The 12,871-nt window shown below is 40.4% G+C and overlaps 1 protein-coding gene across 1 annotated transcript in view; it reads left to right on the top strand.

Annotated features, from left to right (window-relative positions):
• Nucleotides 1-2,719: 2,719 nt before the first annotated feature.
• LOC116333175 (phospholipid-transporting ATPase ABCA1-like) overlaps nucleotides 2,720-12,871 on the top strand; it is a 172,603-nt gene continuing 162,451 nt past the window's right edge. Inside the window, exons 1-2 of the mRNA XM_039609524.1 lie at nucleotides 2,720-2,793; nucleotides 12,615-12,744. Coding sequence (XP_039465458.1) covers nucleotides 12,679-12,744 — 66 coding nt within the window. The 5' untranslated portion in view covers nucleotides 2,720-2,793; nucleotides 12,615-12,678. The remainder of the gene's footprint in view (nucleotides 2,794-12,614; nucleotides 12,745-12,871) is intronic.

A 12,871-nucleotide genomic window follows, 5' to 3' on the forward strand; every position in this document is an offset into this window, starting at 1 on the left:
GACCCAGTGTGCAACACCATCTGGAAAGTACCTGATTGCCAGTCATGCATTTTTCAGCATGACAATGATCCCAAACACACTGCCAGAGCAGTGAACACACAGTAGAGCACCATCAGTCACGATCTGTGACTCTGACCCAGCGATTTGTGCTTTCTGGACTCTTAAGTTCTGTCATTATTTTCAGTTTGATTCTTAGTTTGCTTACAATTTAGTTTATCATTTGTATCGATCCCTCGTTAGAGGTGCTGTTTGTTTTGTATTAGTCCGTAGGTTTTATAGTTACAGCTCTCTGCTTCCCTCGTGTTCCCTTCTCTAGCCTCCGTCTCAGCGTTAGGTGTTCCCGTTATGTTACTTCCTGTTTTATTTTGATAGTCTTTATCTCATGCGTTAGTTTCAGTTTTACTTTCCTCCGTCTCTCCGATTGTTTGCACCTGTGAGTTCCCCGCAGCTGTGTGTTATGTACCCTGCTTGTTGTCGCTTTTACTGTGTTTGCTGTGTTGTTCTGTCGTCCCCTGTGGTTCCCGAGTTCCTGGTATTTCCCCCAGCGTTTCCTCTGCTTATCCACGGACTTGTTATTTAGCTGCCTGATGGAAAGCTGTTACGCCTACGATAAATGTTCATCTGTGTTTTGATCCTAGGCTGCTCACGACTCTGCTCGGGGCGTCCTTGTTCGCCATTAACCATGACAACTATCAGTCATGGACTGACCTTTTAAGAGCCCGGACCTCAACATTATTAAAGCAGTGTGGGATCGTCTTGACAGAGAAGTCAACAAAAAACAGCCAACATCCAAAGCTGACTAAGAGAGTTCCTAGGAGTTGACTTTCAAGCTTGTTAGAGTCGTACAAACTTTCTTTTGTTTTATATGCTGTACTTCCATCTCTGTTTGCACATAGATTTCTCTGTCTATTTCTCACGTTCCTAGCAAAATCTAAGGAAATGTGGGTATTTTAACTTTTGCACATAACCATAATTTATTTATTTAAACTGGGTTGCCAGAGGTATTTAAAATATGCAAACAGCAGATGGACAGACACACATTTCAAAATCAGTCAGATGGGCTAACATTGCGAACACAGAAAGGAGCTCAGTTCCTACTTCTTTATTTTTACTTTTTTGGAATCAGATTTGGCTTTAGGGTCAAAGCTGTTGAATTATCACCTCAGCGGTGAGTGAATCCTAAACTGAGAGGCTGTCAGCTAGGGGCCTGTCCCTGTAAATGCTCTCACTCCCTTGCAGTAGTGCCGTGTCATACTGCATACCAAGGAAACACAGGGGCAGTAACGCCGATACTGATGCCGATACTGATGCCGATACTTTTAACCTATAACGTAGGGGAGAGCTTTTCAAATTCTGAGCACATCTGACAAATAAATCACTGTGAGCTTTACTTTCAAAATAATTAGCTGACACAATAAAACACACCTTTCAGCTTTTCATGTATTTTGAAACTGTTTTTTTTTATACCTGGAGTGTAAATGTGTCTGTCTCTAAAGTACTCTGGGTCAAATGTGTGTTTGCCTGTGTTTAAGGCTATAAATAAAATAGACATGACAGTCATTACAAGGCTCAGACATTTTTCATTGTGCATGTTTGAGGTATAGTTTTTCATTCCCAACGTTGCAATTAATTTAACACAATTCGGTAGGACACACACTGAACTAAGAGGACAGGGTCAAAGTATTAACCTAGTATCAATCTGATACCAATATCATCTATCTTACACCCCATGTTATTCAAAAACCTGACTGGGCATCATGTAGTAGCTGGCAATTGTCTGACTATTAAAACATTACTGGACAGCAGCCTTCACATGAACTATATATAATATAATATAATATAATATAATATAATATAATATAATATAATATAATATATTTGGGCTATAAGGCAGAGTAAAAAAAAAAGTTTTGCTGAGTTGTTTCCAGATCAGTTATGAAATATCACCCAGTGTGAGACCTCCATATTTATTTCCTGACTACCTTCTCGGTAAACACCCATCTCATCTCCATATTTATATCCTCCCAGTGCACCTTTGGCATTACTCCTTATCACCCGGAATAATAAACTCTTACGTCTCCTTGTTACCTAATTATATGGTTGCTGTAAAACCCTACAGTCGACGCGCATAGCTGCTCCATCCCATGTGACGCATTCCGCTGATTATCAACAACATCATCAACGTTTTCACTTTGGCTCTGTCTCGGTAAATAAATGCTCTTCCCGTGATCCCATCTGGTCTCAAACCGCTCTCATCGCAGCTCGACTTATTAAAATAAAGATGAATGTTTCCGACTAATGAGATCATGAATAATTTCAGCTAAGTCAACAGGTGACCAAATTTGAAAGTTTGCTGCGAGGCGCCCCGCGAGACAAACGCACACAATGCCACAACAGGGGAAGCCAAATGTAAGGCCAGTGCTCCCGTTCACCCTCTCTCGCCTCTCCGGGTGACTGAGACAGGACTACAAGACGCAGACATATGCGCTCTGCTGCGGGCCTCGGCTTTAAGGGAGCGCGCTGTGCAATGTGCACCACCTGTGCGCTTACCGGCTGTGGCTACAGTCGCTACGACAGACTCAGCGGAGGTCATTTGCATACTTTATGATTCCAGGTAAAAGGGGACAGCGATCATGAGAAACAGGCAGGGAATAAGAGAGAGAGAGAGAGAGAGAGAGAGAGAGATTGCAAAAGGCTTTCTGCGTCAGTCATAAAGGCTGCCAGTTAAAACTGCTCTTAATCCATCTTTAAGCCCCAAGATGTGCTGATGGGTGAAAGCCAAACAACTTTGAGGTAGGTTACTTCTTCTTTCTAAGAGGGTGAGAGTTTGTTTTTCCTCTAACAGGACACGTGTTTGTGATGCTCTCTTTCTGGTGTTCTTCTGCGTTTTTCTCCTTTTTCTTTTTTTGTAGCTTGCTCTCTCTACTCCCGAGGCTAGCCCAGGCCCAGGCTCTGGGAAGCCAAACACACTCCTCTCCTTTTTATTCCCCCTCCTGTCTTGTCTGCAGCGGATAAAACAGAGCGCCCAGAGAAGCGATTATCTTAGTGGGGGAAAAAAATAATAATAAACTCTTCTGGAGGCTGGCTACATTTAAAATGTCAATAAAGAGGGCTGAGGAGGATATAAGGGATTACAGTTTATACCTATTTGGGGGGTTTTGTTTTACATAATAACCAAAGAACATGAAATACTTGCTGTTTAGTGTTTGGTGTCAGGGAACTTAAACGTCCTCATCCTACAGGTGGACAGATCGAACCGAATATCATAGTATCGATACCACCACTGCTATTGGTATTAGACTGATCAATACTTTGTTCGTATACTCTAAGTTCAGTATGTAGCTGAAATCATGGCACACTGCTCTCCGCTACATAAGCTGCCTTTATAAAGAAAAAGTATCGGTATTGGTATCAGCATACTGGCCCTGCATTTATTCTGTATTGATGTCAGATTGATCCCACAATTTGCAGTATGGCACAGCACTAGTGTAACAGCTGACTTAGAAGGGAGACAAAGTGAACTTTAACCCATGCTGAGGAACCTTACTCCCATGCTAATGATTTACTCAGTGCCAGGGCTGCTTCGACAGCCAGCGAGCTAAGTATAAGCAATGCCGCATAGCGTGTACCTTTGTACGTGTCTTAATGAGTCATTTAAGCGCCAGCAATAATTTTTTTTAATTCATCAGTTTAATTTATATCTAATGAATGAGTAATCAGGGCCTGAAAATGACTGACAAGTTGATCCGAGTAGATGAGAGCTTGGAAGTATTGCTTCCCTCTAACTAATTACATGTAATGACCACTTTAAAATCAGTAATAGCGTTCTGACTTATTATCAGTTTGACAGCTTAAGGTTTCTGTGAATAAAGGGAGCAACTGGTGCAAAAATCAGATGCAGGTTAAACAGGTGAACAAAAAAATATCACTCGGGAGATTTTCAGTTTTGTTCGGCGCGTAAAAAAGTTTTCAAAAGAAGTTGTTAAAAGAAAACTTTATATAAACTAGAATTGCAATCCCACTGATGCCATCAGCGAAACCCCTGATTAGGCTGATCATTTCAATTTAAGCCATCTGTGTTAGAAGGAAACGCTCAGTCCTTACTTTGCTCTCTAGTTTACAGTTTTAGAAATGACTTGATTTATTGTGGCACAGATTAAACAAGGTGCTGTAAACATTCCTGAGCGATTTGTGTTTATGTGGACAGATGTGAATCTCGTGCTCCACCACAAATCTACCGGATCTACTGGAGGTTTCTTTCTGGTAAAAGGAAGTTTTTCCTTCCCACTGTTGCCAAAGCGCTTGCTCATAGGGCGTTGTGTGATTAATGGGGCTCCTTTCCAATAATGTAGCGTCTTGACCTTGTGATAAAAGGCACCTTGAGGTGACTCGCTTTGTTATTTGGCGCTATATAAAAAAACAAAACACAAACATCTTCTGATGATGCAGAGCTGAGCGCTTTCTTTGAAGTGTGTGCTTTATTTATTCTCAGAACTAGCTTGTCAAGCTAATTCTGCAACAGCATACTCATGTCACACCATCTTCTAAAGCAAAGGCATAATGGGTAGATGTCCTTGTCAGTCCAATAATTTAATAAATGTGTAGTGCTTTTTTTCCTCTTTATAATAAATTCTCTCTTTACAGTGTGGCGACTGTAGAGAGAAGTATTTAGTTTATTTAGTGCATCATACTGATATTATCTTATCCAGAGTGTTCCAGAAGGGTTCATTATTTACATCTGATGTTGAGTCTTTAGATCATTCCTAACATCTAACGCTGCGCTGCGTGTAAGGAGACCGACCTTGCTGCAGTTTTCAGAAGCTTATGTGCACAGCTGTGAGCAGTGGGGTCAAGAATCCCTTTTAATACCAAGTATTATAGTCCAGTAGGGCTCTCTACTTACATTGCTGAGATTTCTATGTGTGGCTGTAAAAGAAAATTAAGATCCATCTTTGGGTCGCTTGGCAGAGCTGGCACAGGGACAGGCAGGAGACTTGCCTGAGGGAGCGCACAGGGAGGGGACTACTTGCTGGTGATGTGCAGTGTTAGAGTGATAGCAATGCAAAGAGAAACGGCAGATTCTTGCAGCTTCATCACTTCGATCCTTGTGTCCTACAGCTGGGTATAGGTTAACAGATGAAGGCCAGATGGGTCTTCATCCTTGCATCCACACGTTATGCCGTTTGTATTGGAAGTATGCAGAAATATGCACTAAGCATTACAGCAGGCACGACTAAAAGCAGCAAAACTAAGGTGTTGGCATTTGCAGCTAGAGTTAATACATCAAGCTGATTGGGAAAAGGAAAGATGTATACATTTATACACCTGGCTAAATGTAATGCAGTCTGACATAGTAGTTCTCCAGAAGCTAAAGCAGCCACCTTGAAATTATTCCAAACTCTATCAAGGTTATAATGTTTTAAACAGTTTTATAGAGGTGTTAATTCCATTTTGCAAGATGTACCTGCAAGACGCTGTTAAACTGCATTGCATTATAGAGAGAGGTAATATAAATGGGATGGTAGAAATGCTCGTCAGTGCACCTGAACAGGAATACAAACGATAACCTCCAAAGCGTGCGCAGAGTTTGATAATGTGCATTGATTCAGGTCGGTCTGACGAAGGTGTTTTGTTTTGTTCGTGTTTGAAACACAGTGAGATCATCAACCTTGAGCGAAAATGACCAAGACTGGAGCAGCTTGAGAGCCCAGGGTTTCTGTGACTCTCAAACTCACAATGCAACAAATGGAAGCCCTGCATTTAGCAGCGTTTTAAGGGGGGAAAAGAGGTTTTGGAGCATTCTGAGGATATGAATGGACCAAGGAGAAGTGGATTATGGAGTGGCTTTAAAAGTTTCTGTGGACATTTTAATGTTGTCTTTTACCGTGAAACTGGGTCTGAATCCATTGTAGTCGCCATGAATTCAAACTGCAGTTTTCTGTGAAGCCTGTAGAATAAAACATTTCAGTCCTTTTTTGGATGTTTGAGTAAAAGTTGAGTGCACCTCAAGTGCAGGACTGTTGATAAGAGAAAATGTTTACCGAGATTACTTTTTTTTTTGTGAGGAACTCACATTATGATGCTACTACATGTGATAATGCTTTCATTAGCTATCAATAATGTAGGTATTGCAGTATGATACCCACATTAACGAGATCACCACAATATAGCAATTCTGTCATACTCGATACAAAACTATCTGTCATGTCATTGCGCTTTAAAAAAAAATCAGGAACCAGGTATTGTGTATGCATTCACTGCCAGCTGGGTCACTCTTTTAAATGTTACCCTCTTTCATCAGGAGACGTCGTGACTGGCAAATCAAATTGTGTGGGACTTTATTGAGCTTGTGCATGATTTAAGAAAATCACAAGTGTATTGACAACTGTATCATAACAGCAAATAGTGCAACGTATTTTCTAGTGCTGTCAGCGTTAATCTCGTTAAAATGAAGTTAACGCCATAGCCGCATTAACACGGCAAATCGGCGCTAACGCATTAACGAGCTAACCACGCTAATGCGTTGACGCCGTGCAGCCCCACGCACCGGGCGATCCGCGCTAACTCGCTAACTGAGATCATTTTAACGAGATTAACGCTGACAGCCCCAGTATTTTCAAATAACAATAATAATTAAAAATGATGTGCTGCAAAATTTGAATCAAAGCCACACATGCATGTTCAAAGTGTGTACGTATAAAGACATACGAACACAATCAGCCATACAGTCAGACATTGATTCCAAACGATACACTTCCATACACACAAACAGATGGAAACTATAATGGAAAGTAAAAATTCGACTTTGTGAAGAAGGACATAAATTTGAGACTTTTAGCTGCATTTTCACTATAGTCCCATATAAATACAGGGCCAATACTTTTAACTCATAAAGGCAGCTTATGTAGGACAGAGCAGTGCGTCGTGATTTATGAGGATCGTCATCAGTTTGCCAAATCTGAACACAATTTAATGACCATTAAATCACTGTGATTTTTACTTTTCAGAGAAATTAGTTAATACAAGAAAACACAGCTTTCATGCATTTTTAAGCTGCGACATAAAATGCCTGTCTCTAACGCACTTTCTGTTGTTTAAATGTGCTATATAAAAACATTATTATTATTCTTTTTTTAATAGTTCATGTTAGACATATTTTTTTTTCATTATCAGAAACTAATAAAACTATTCTATTAATTTATTTGGAATATATTTATTCATTTTTATTTTTATTTATCTTTCTTGACCTCATTGTCTCTGCCTTTACCTGCAACAATGCTTGTGATCAGTGTTTAAAGACTATAGGTTGAGTTTGGCTATGTGAATAGGCAGTGCGGGTAAGCTGTAAACAAATTTCCCTTTTTTGGGACGAATAAAGTTATCGCAGTTTGAATGTTAATTATCGATTTGGTATTGATGCTATATACATACGTTTTGAGGAGTTGTTTAAAACAAATCAACAAGCTCAGTGTGATCTCCTCTTGTTTTGAAATCAAAGCGCGGGACGGTTAGGAGCTTTATATGTTAATAAGCAGATTTTTAAAAGGGGAATCTGCACCGACTGGAGACGAGCCATGGAGCACTGAGAGATCCAGGCGGGAGAAGATTAAAATGTACTAAATCAATATCATCAATACTTTCCCCCACTCTCAGTGTTTTGCATCACAAAGCTGTGATTATGAAGTCAGAGTTTTTTCTTCTGTATTCAAATGTGATCCAAAATTGCAGGTGTCAGTTTTAAGGATCCTTTGAACACCTTTCATAAGCTTTAATTGAGTGTACCCCTGTTATCTTGATATAGCACTATCTCTTTGAACACCAGTGATTGGTGTATTGGTGTCTAAGGGAGTAAAGCAGCACGATTGAGGCGACATGCTTGTCGGTGTAGCAGCTGCACTTAATACACACAGTACCTTTTCCCCAGACTTGCCTTCGCCACTGTATGATTTCCCGCTGTAGCAAAGTTGTATGGAGCTCGTGATCGAGATACTTGGAGGGAAAAAAAGACGGATTGGACAAAGGAGCGCAGGGACCATTATACCCTTCACAAGGCTATGGCGACCCCCTTGTAACTGATGTTGCAGTCATTTGCTGCTGTCCTCTGCTCTCATGCTCTATGACAAATATCTGTTTTCTCTTTCCATCATCCTAAGGGCTGAAATAATGCACTTTGCTGTCCCTAGTCCCCAAATGCCAGGCATGCATCAGCACTTATATCCTCTCAATACGCTTCTTTCTTTTTCTTCTTTTCCTTTTTTTCCCCAGCGCTATATTCTTTCCCTTTTCTCTCATTTCTTGGGGCTTTCTTTGGAGCTAATGATACAGTGATGCCGGCGCCTGATGGCCGTAGTCTTGTGAGGACAAAAAATAAAGAGAGAAAGAACTCATTTCAATTATTCTTTGTGCTCCAAGTCGTAGATTGAAACGATGATCTGGAAAACACTTCACTTGTATGGTTTTTGTTCTCCGGAGAACAGTTCGCTGTGTTTTGCAACACTGCAACTGCAATGCAAATCACAATCAGACTCCTCTCTTGTTACTTGTTATCTCTTCTTTAGATGTGGGATCGGAAGAGAATCCTTGAGCTCGGGCTTTTCCACAACGCTCACCCACACACGCCGTCTTTTACAGACAAATCTCTCTCTCTTTGTTTCTTTTTCCTAGATACCAATGCAATTCACACACACACACAGATTTTTCTGACATATGGCTCAAGTGTATTCTGAGAGATGCTGTTTACCCTTCATGCCTGACGTGATTTCAGATTGGAGGTGGTGCCAAGCTGTCTTTCTTCTCCTGCGTGTTACATATGAAGGCGAGGCTTGAAAGCTGGGCGAGACAAATCGGCAGGCCAATTACGAAAGCATTTGATGCACTCAAGTGCCCGTGCGTGCTCTAGGCCTCCGTGTCATGACCCAGGTCATCGGGCGCTTGTAGAGGTCCGAAACGATCTCCTTAAAAATACACGCGAACCGTGAAATATTGAGCAGCGCGCTACAAGAAAAACTGCTTGCGTGTCTGATCGTAATCCATTTATCTCTGAACAATATGGATAGTTTGCCAGCAGCAGTAACCGCATGATTCACTTAAATTGCCCTCTATAATAATATAACTTGGCATTGGTGGAAAAACAGAATTTAAGTGAGGAGATTCTGTGCTTCCTCTCACCATTATTCTCTAACAGATTATCGAATGGCCTTGAGCACTCCCATTCTTTTGCCCATTAGAGCACTTATTTGGGCGTTTGGAAGTAAGGCCGCATCCATTTTCTCATGACGGTAAATAAAACATCCATGAAGTAGCATTAAATAATGTAAACGCATGTGGAGGAGATGGAACCCGTGCAGAAGGAGGAAATGGAGCGTTAACAGGTGGCACATTTGTCAGGACTACCCGTGGGCTAAAAAGCTCATCCGAATCCCTGCCTTCCTCACCCAGGGCACGTACCTGGGTCTTAAATGTCTTCACAGAACATGAGATAAAGTGCTAGGAAACATGTTTTGAGCACAGATGGGTAACATAACATGGGTGTTAAATATTAATCAATTTCTCTGACTCAACACGTACAGATCTGTGTGTGCGCCTGTCTAACTGGCAAATACGTGTTTTGAAAATGTCATTTCAGGCACAAGGATAGGAAATTTGCTTAGTTTTCGTATTTGGTTGTTTGGACTGCAAGAATACAAAACTAAACTAGGAGGTACTGGAAACTAAACAAACAGGCAGAACAGGCAGCTGGTGAATGAGAGATATCGCAACAAGGAAGTAGCGAAAACAGACGGCTTAAATCAAGATCATCAAGACACAGCTGGGAAAGACAAGGCGCAGCTGAACAGAATCAACTAAGAAGCAAGAGGGAAGCAAAACTGAACACAAAACACACACAGAGCGTGAGACTACCAAAATAAAACAGAAAACACTAAGACTGACACTAACACATGAACTTGACTAAGTAAGGTCAAAGTAAGCACGAAAAGGCAAAACTGACTAAAACATTATATAACAGAAACACAGAGTAGGCATGGGGGAACAGAAAGCCAGAAACATTTGAGAATAACAAAGAAAAATATGAATACAAAATGATTAAAACCTAAACAAAGCAAAGGTAATATTTACACTGAAAACTACAACAAGGTCAAATGGGAAACATTAAACAGAAAAATGAGTCAGAAAATGCAGGATCATGACAGCCGGGAGTCAACTGCTTAAGATTAAAACTAACACCGAAAGCAATTAAAAGTTACATTTTCAAACAATAAAAACTAAACCGAAATAACAAAATCCACTCTGGCAACTAAACCGAAAGTAAACTGAAAACAAAATTCAAAAGAAATTCAAAATTAAATTAAATAAATAAATAAAACTATAGCTTTCAGGCATCAGGATACGTCTGTCTGCTGTCTTCTTTTCTTTGGATCACCCATCACTACTTATTCTAGGACAGGGGTGTCAAACATAAGGTCCACGGGCCAGAATCGCCCTGCCAATCAGCCCAAAGGACACCTTTGGAAAATGTGAAGAAGGACATAAATTTTAGACATTTAGCTGCATTTTCACAAGTCCTATGCCTTTTTCTAGTGATGAAGAGCTCCCCTGTGGCCATTTATATAACCAAAGTAATTAAGTAATAGATAAACAGATTACAGAAAGTTCCTGTTTTTCACTATCTGCTATAGAGAGATTTTTTTTCACAGTGCCTTAATGATAAAAGCAACAACAAAAAACAAAACATCCTTTCAGTTAACAAAGAAGAATTCCGTTTTGTTTTTGAAGGATGATTTGTGTAAGTTAACAGTTTATTTTACATGTTTATTTCTTGCAGTTAAAGCAGTATTTCATTGCCATGTAAAAAACAACAACAACAAAAAATCTGAGATGCTGAAATTGCTCTTCTGTCGTTATATTAAAATATCTCAGGTGTTAGTTAACGTTTAGTTAACGTTCAGTCGTCCGGGCCGCTTAACATCAAAGCGGACTTCACGGGGTCCACAGTGCCAAATGAGTTTGACATCCCAGTCCTAGAGTGTTGGTCAGGTTTTACTCACACGTAATAATCACCTAACAGATTTGTGCTCAAACTGTGCTCAAAGTCAAGGTCACATTTGTGGATTTATAGGCGATTTATAGGCGATTTATAGGCAGTAGCCTTGGAACCGTGATGGATTGCGGTCCTGATAAGCTATTGGATCGCTGCCATTCTGGTTTCTTGGTTCTTTTGTTGTGTTTTTAAGTATCGTACCCACGTATTTTCCCCATGTTTTCGACATCTGGTCATCTTCATCACTGCTTGTCTTATCATGTTTCCCACCTTTCTTAAACTGTGTGCCCAGAGTTCATTCAGTTTCACCTGTAAAGTTCTGTTTATTTACTATCCTACCTTTCTACTCATGACCTGTCAGTCCATCTGTTTGCTTATCGCCTGTGTTCATTGCTCATGCAAACAGTCTGCAGACTTTTGTCACACCAGCGTGATGGAGCAAGTTTGTCATCAACACCTGCCGGACAGAAAGTTTTGCATATGGGTCCTTACCTTTTGTAACTATGACACTGTAGGTGTATAAGTATTAAATATGTTTGCATTTTAGAAAATGCAGAATAAATAAATTATTAATATATTATGGAAAAATGTTACATGTTTATTTCATGTATTGTTTGTAAATGTTTACGGATGATGTATGACTTCATCAGTAAAGTTGTCACATTTTGCAGTGTGCTCTCTAACAGAAATCATGTATGTGTGAGTCCGCCACTGTTTTCTTTTAATATATTATAAATGTTTATGTTAAATGTGGGTGTGCCCGGCTGCTGCGGTTATATGTGTAGTCAAATTGACCATTCTTACATTAATTGCTGGCATAAAAACTGTAAATTGATATAGAAATGCAGGCTAATCCGTAGGGATATGTTACACCTGAGCACGTGCCTTTTCTTTGAACGCATGAAACTAATAGCAACTCGGACCGACATGCTGGACTGATTCGGATGCCACGACGAGCAGATAAATTAACCATAGTCAGTGGGAGGACTGTCAGCTGTGGAGTTTTTAATAAAGGTCATACTTGATGTAGCAGTGTAAAAATGACACAGCAGACCTATTTGTTTATTATCTGTGTAATCAGGGGTGAGTAGATAGTAAAATACGTAATAAATATTTTACGGCAGTCTTTGGTCCACATGAAATGTGATGGAGTTGCCCATGTATTTTTTCCCCCTGACTTTTATTGTTCTCTGGTCACTAAAGAGACTGATTAATGGACAGGGAATTTGCACAAGTGTAGTCAATGAGGCAAAGACTAGAGTTTACGTTCCCCCTTTAAAGGCAAAACAACAGCAAAAAAAAAGATTTTGCTTTGATATACTTGTTTAATAAGCAGTATATATAAAACAACTGCACGGTCCTTAATAAAGACTCTTTGACTGCTAGACCTGAACTGCGTAACCTCCACGAGCTGAGCCCCCATCCTGAGATGTGCTGAGTGTAGGTGATAATAATTCTTAGAACAGGTGCTGCACCATAAGCCCCAAGGCCTGGGGAAGTGAATGATTAGTGGCACTCCCCCAAGATGCATTGCTCTTCTGTATTAAAACCAAACTCTGCCTTTTATTCCCTCCAGGGTTTATTAAGTGGGCCAGTTGCCATAGCGACGCTTTGGCAGGATATTGCCAGGATAAGCCGTAATGGGTCTCCTGACGCAGTTCACTCTGCTCCTGTGGAAGAACTTCACTCTACGGAAGAGACAAAAGGTACACTTCTGTGCACTAACCCCACCACCACCACCCCTTTGCAAATCAACCTATATCTGCTAAAATTGGTCAGCAATGGAGAGAAAATGAGGATGTGGTCCCAGGGTTGTGTTATCAAGGGCGACTA

This window comes from Oreochromis aureus, linkage group 3 (assembly GCF_013358895.1).
Source record: "Oreochromis aureus strain Israel breed Guangdong linkage group 3, ZZ_aureus, whole genome shotgun sequence".
Taxonomy (NCBI): domain Eukaryota; kingdom Metazoa; phylum Chordata; class Actinopteri; order Cichliformes; family Cichlidae; genus Oreochromis; species Oreochromis aureus.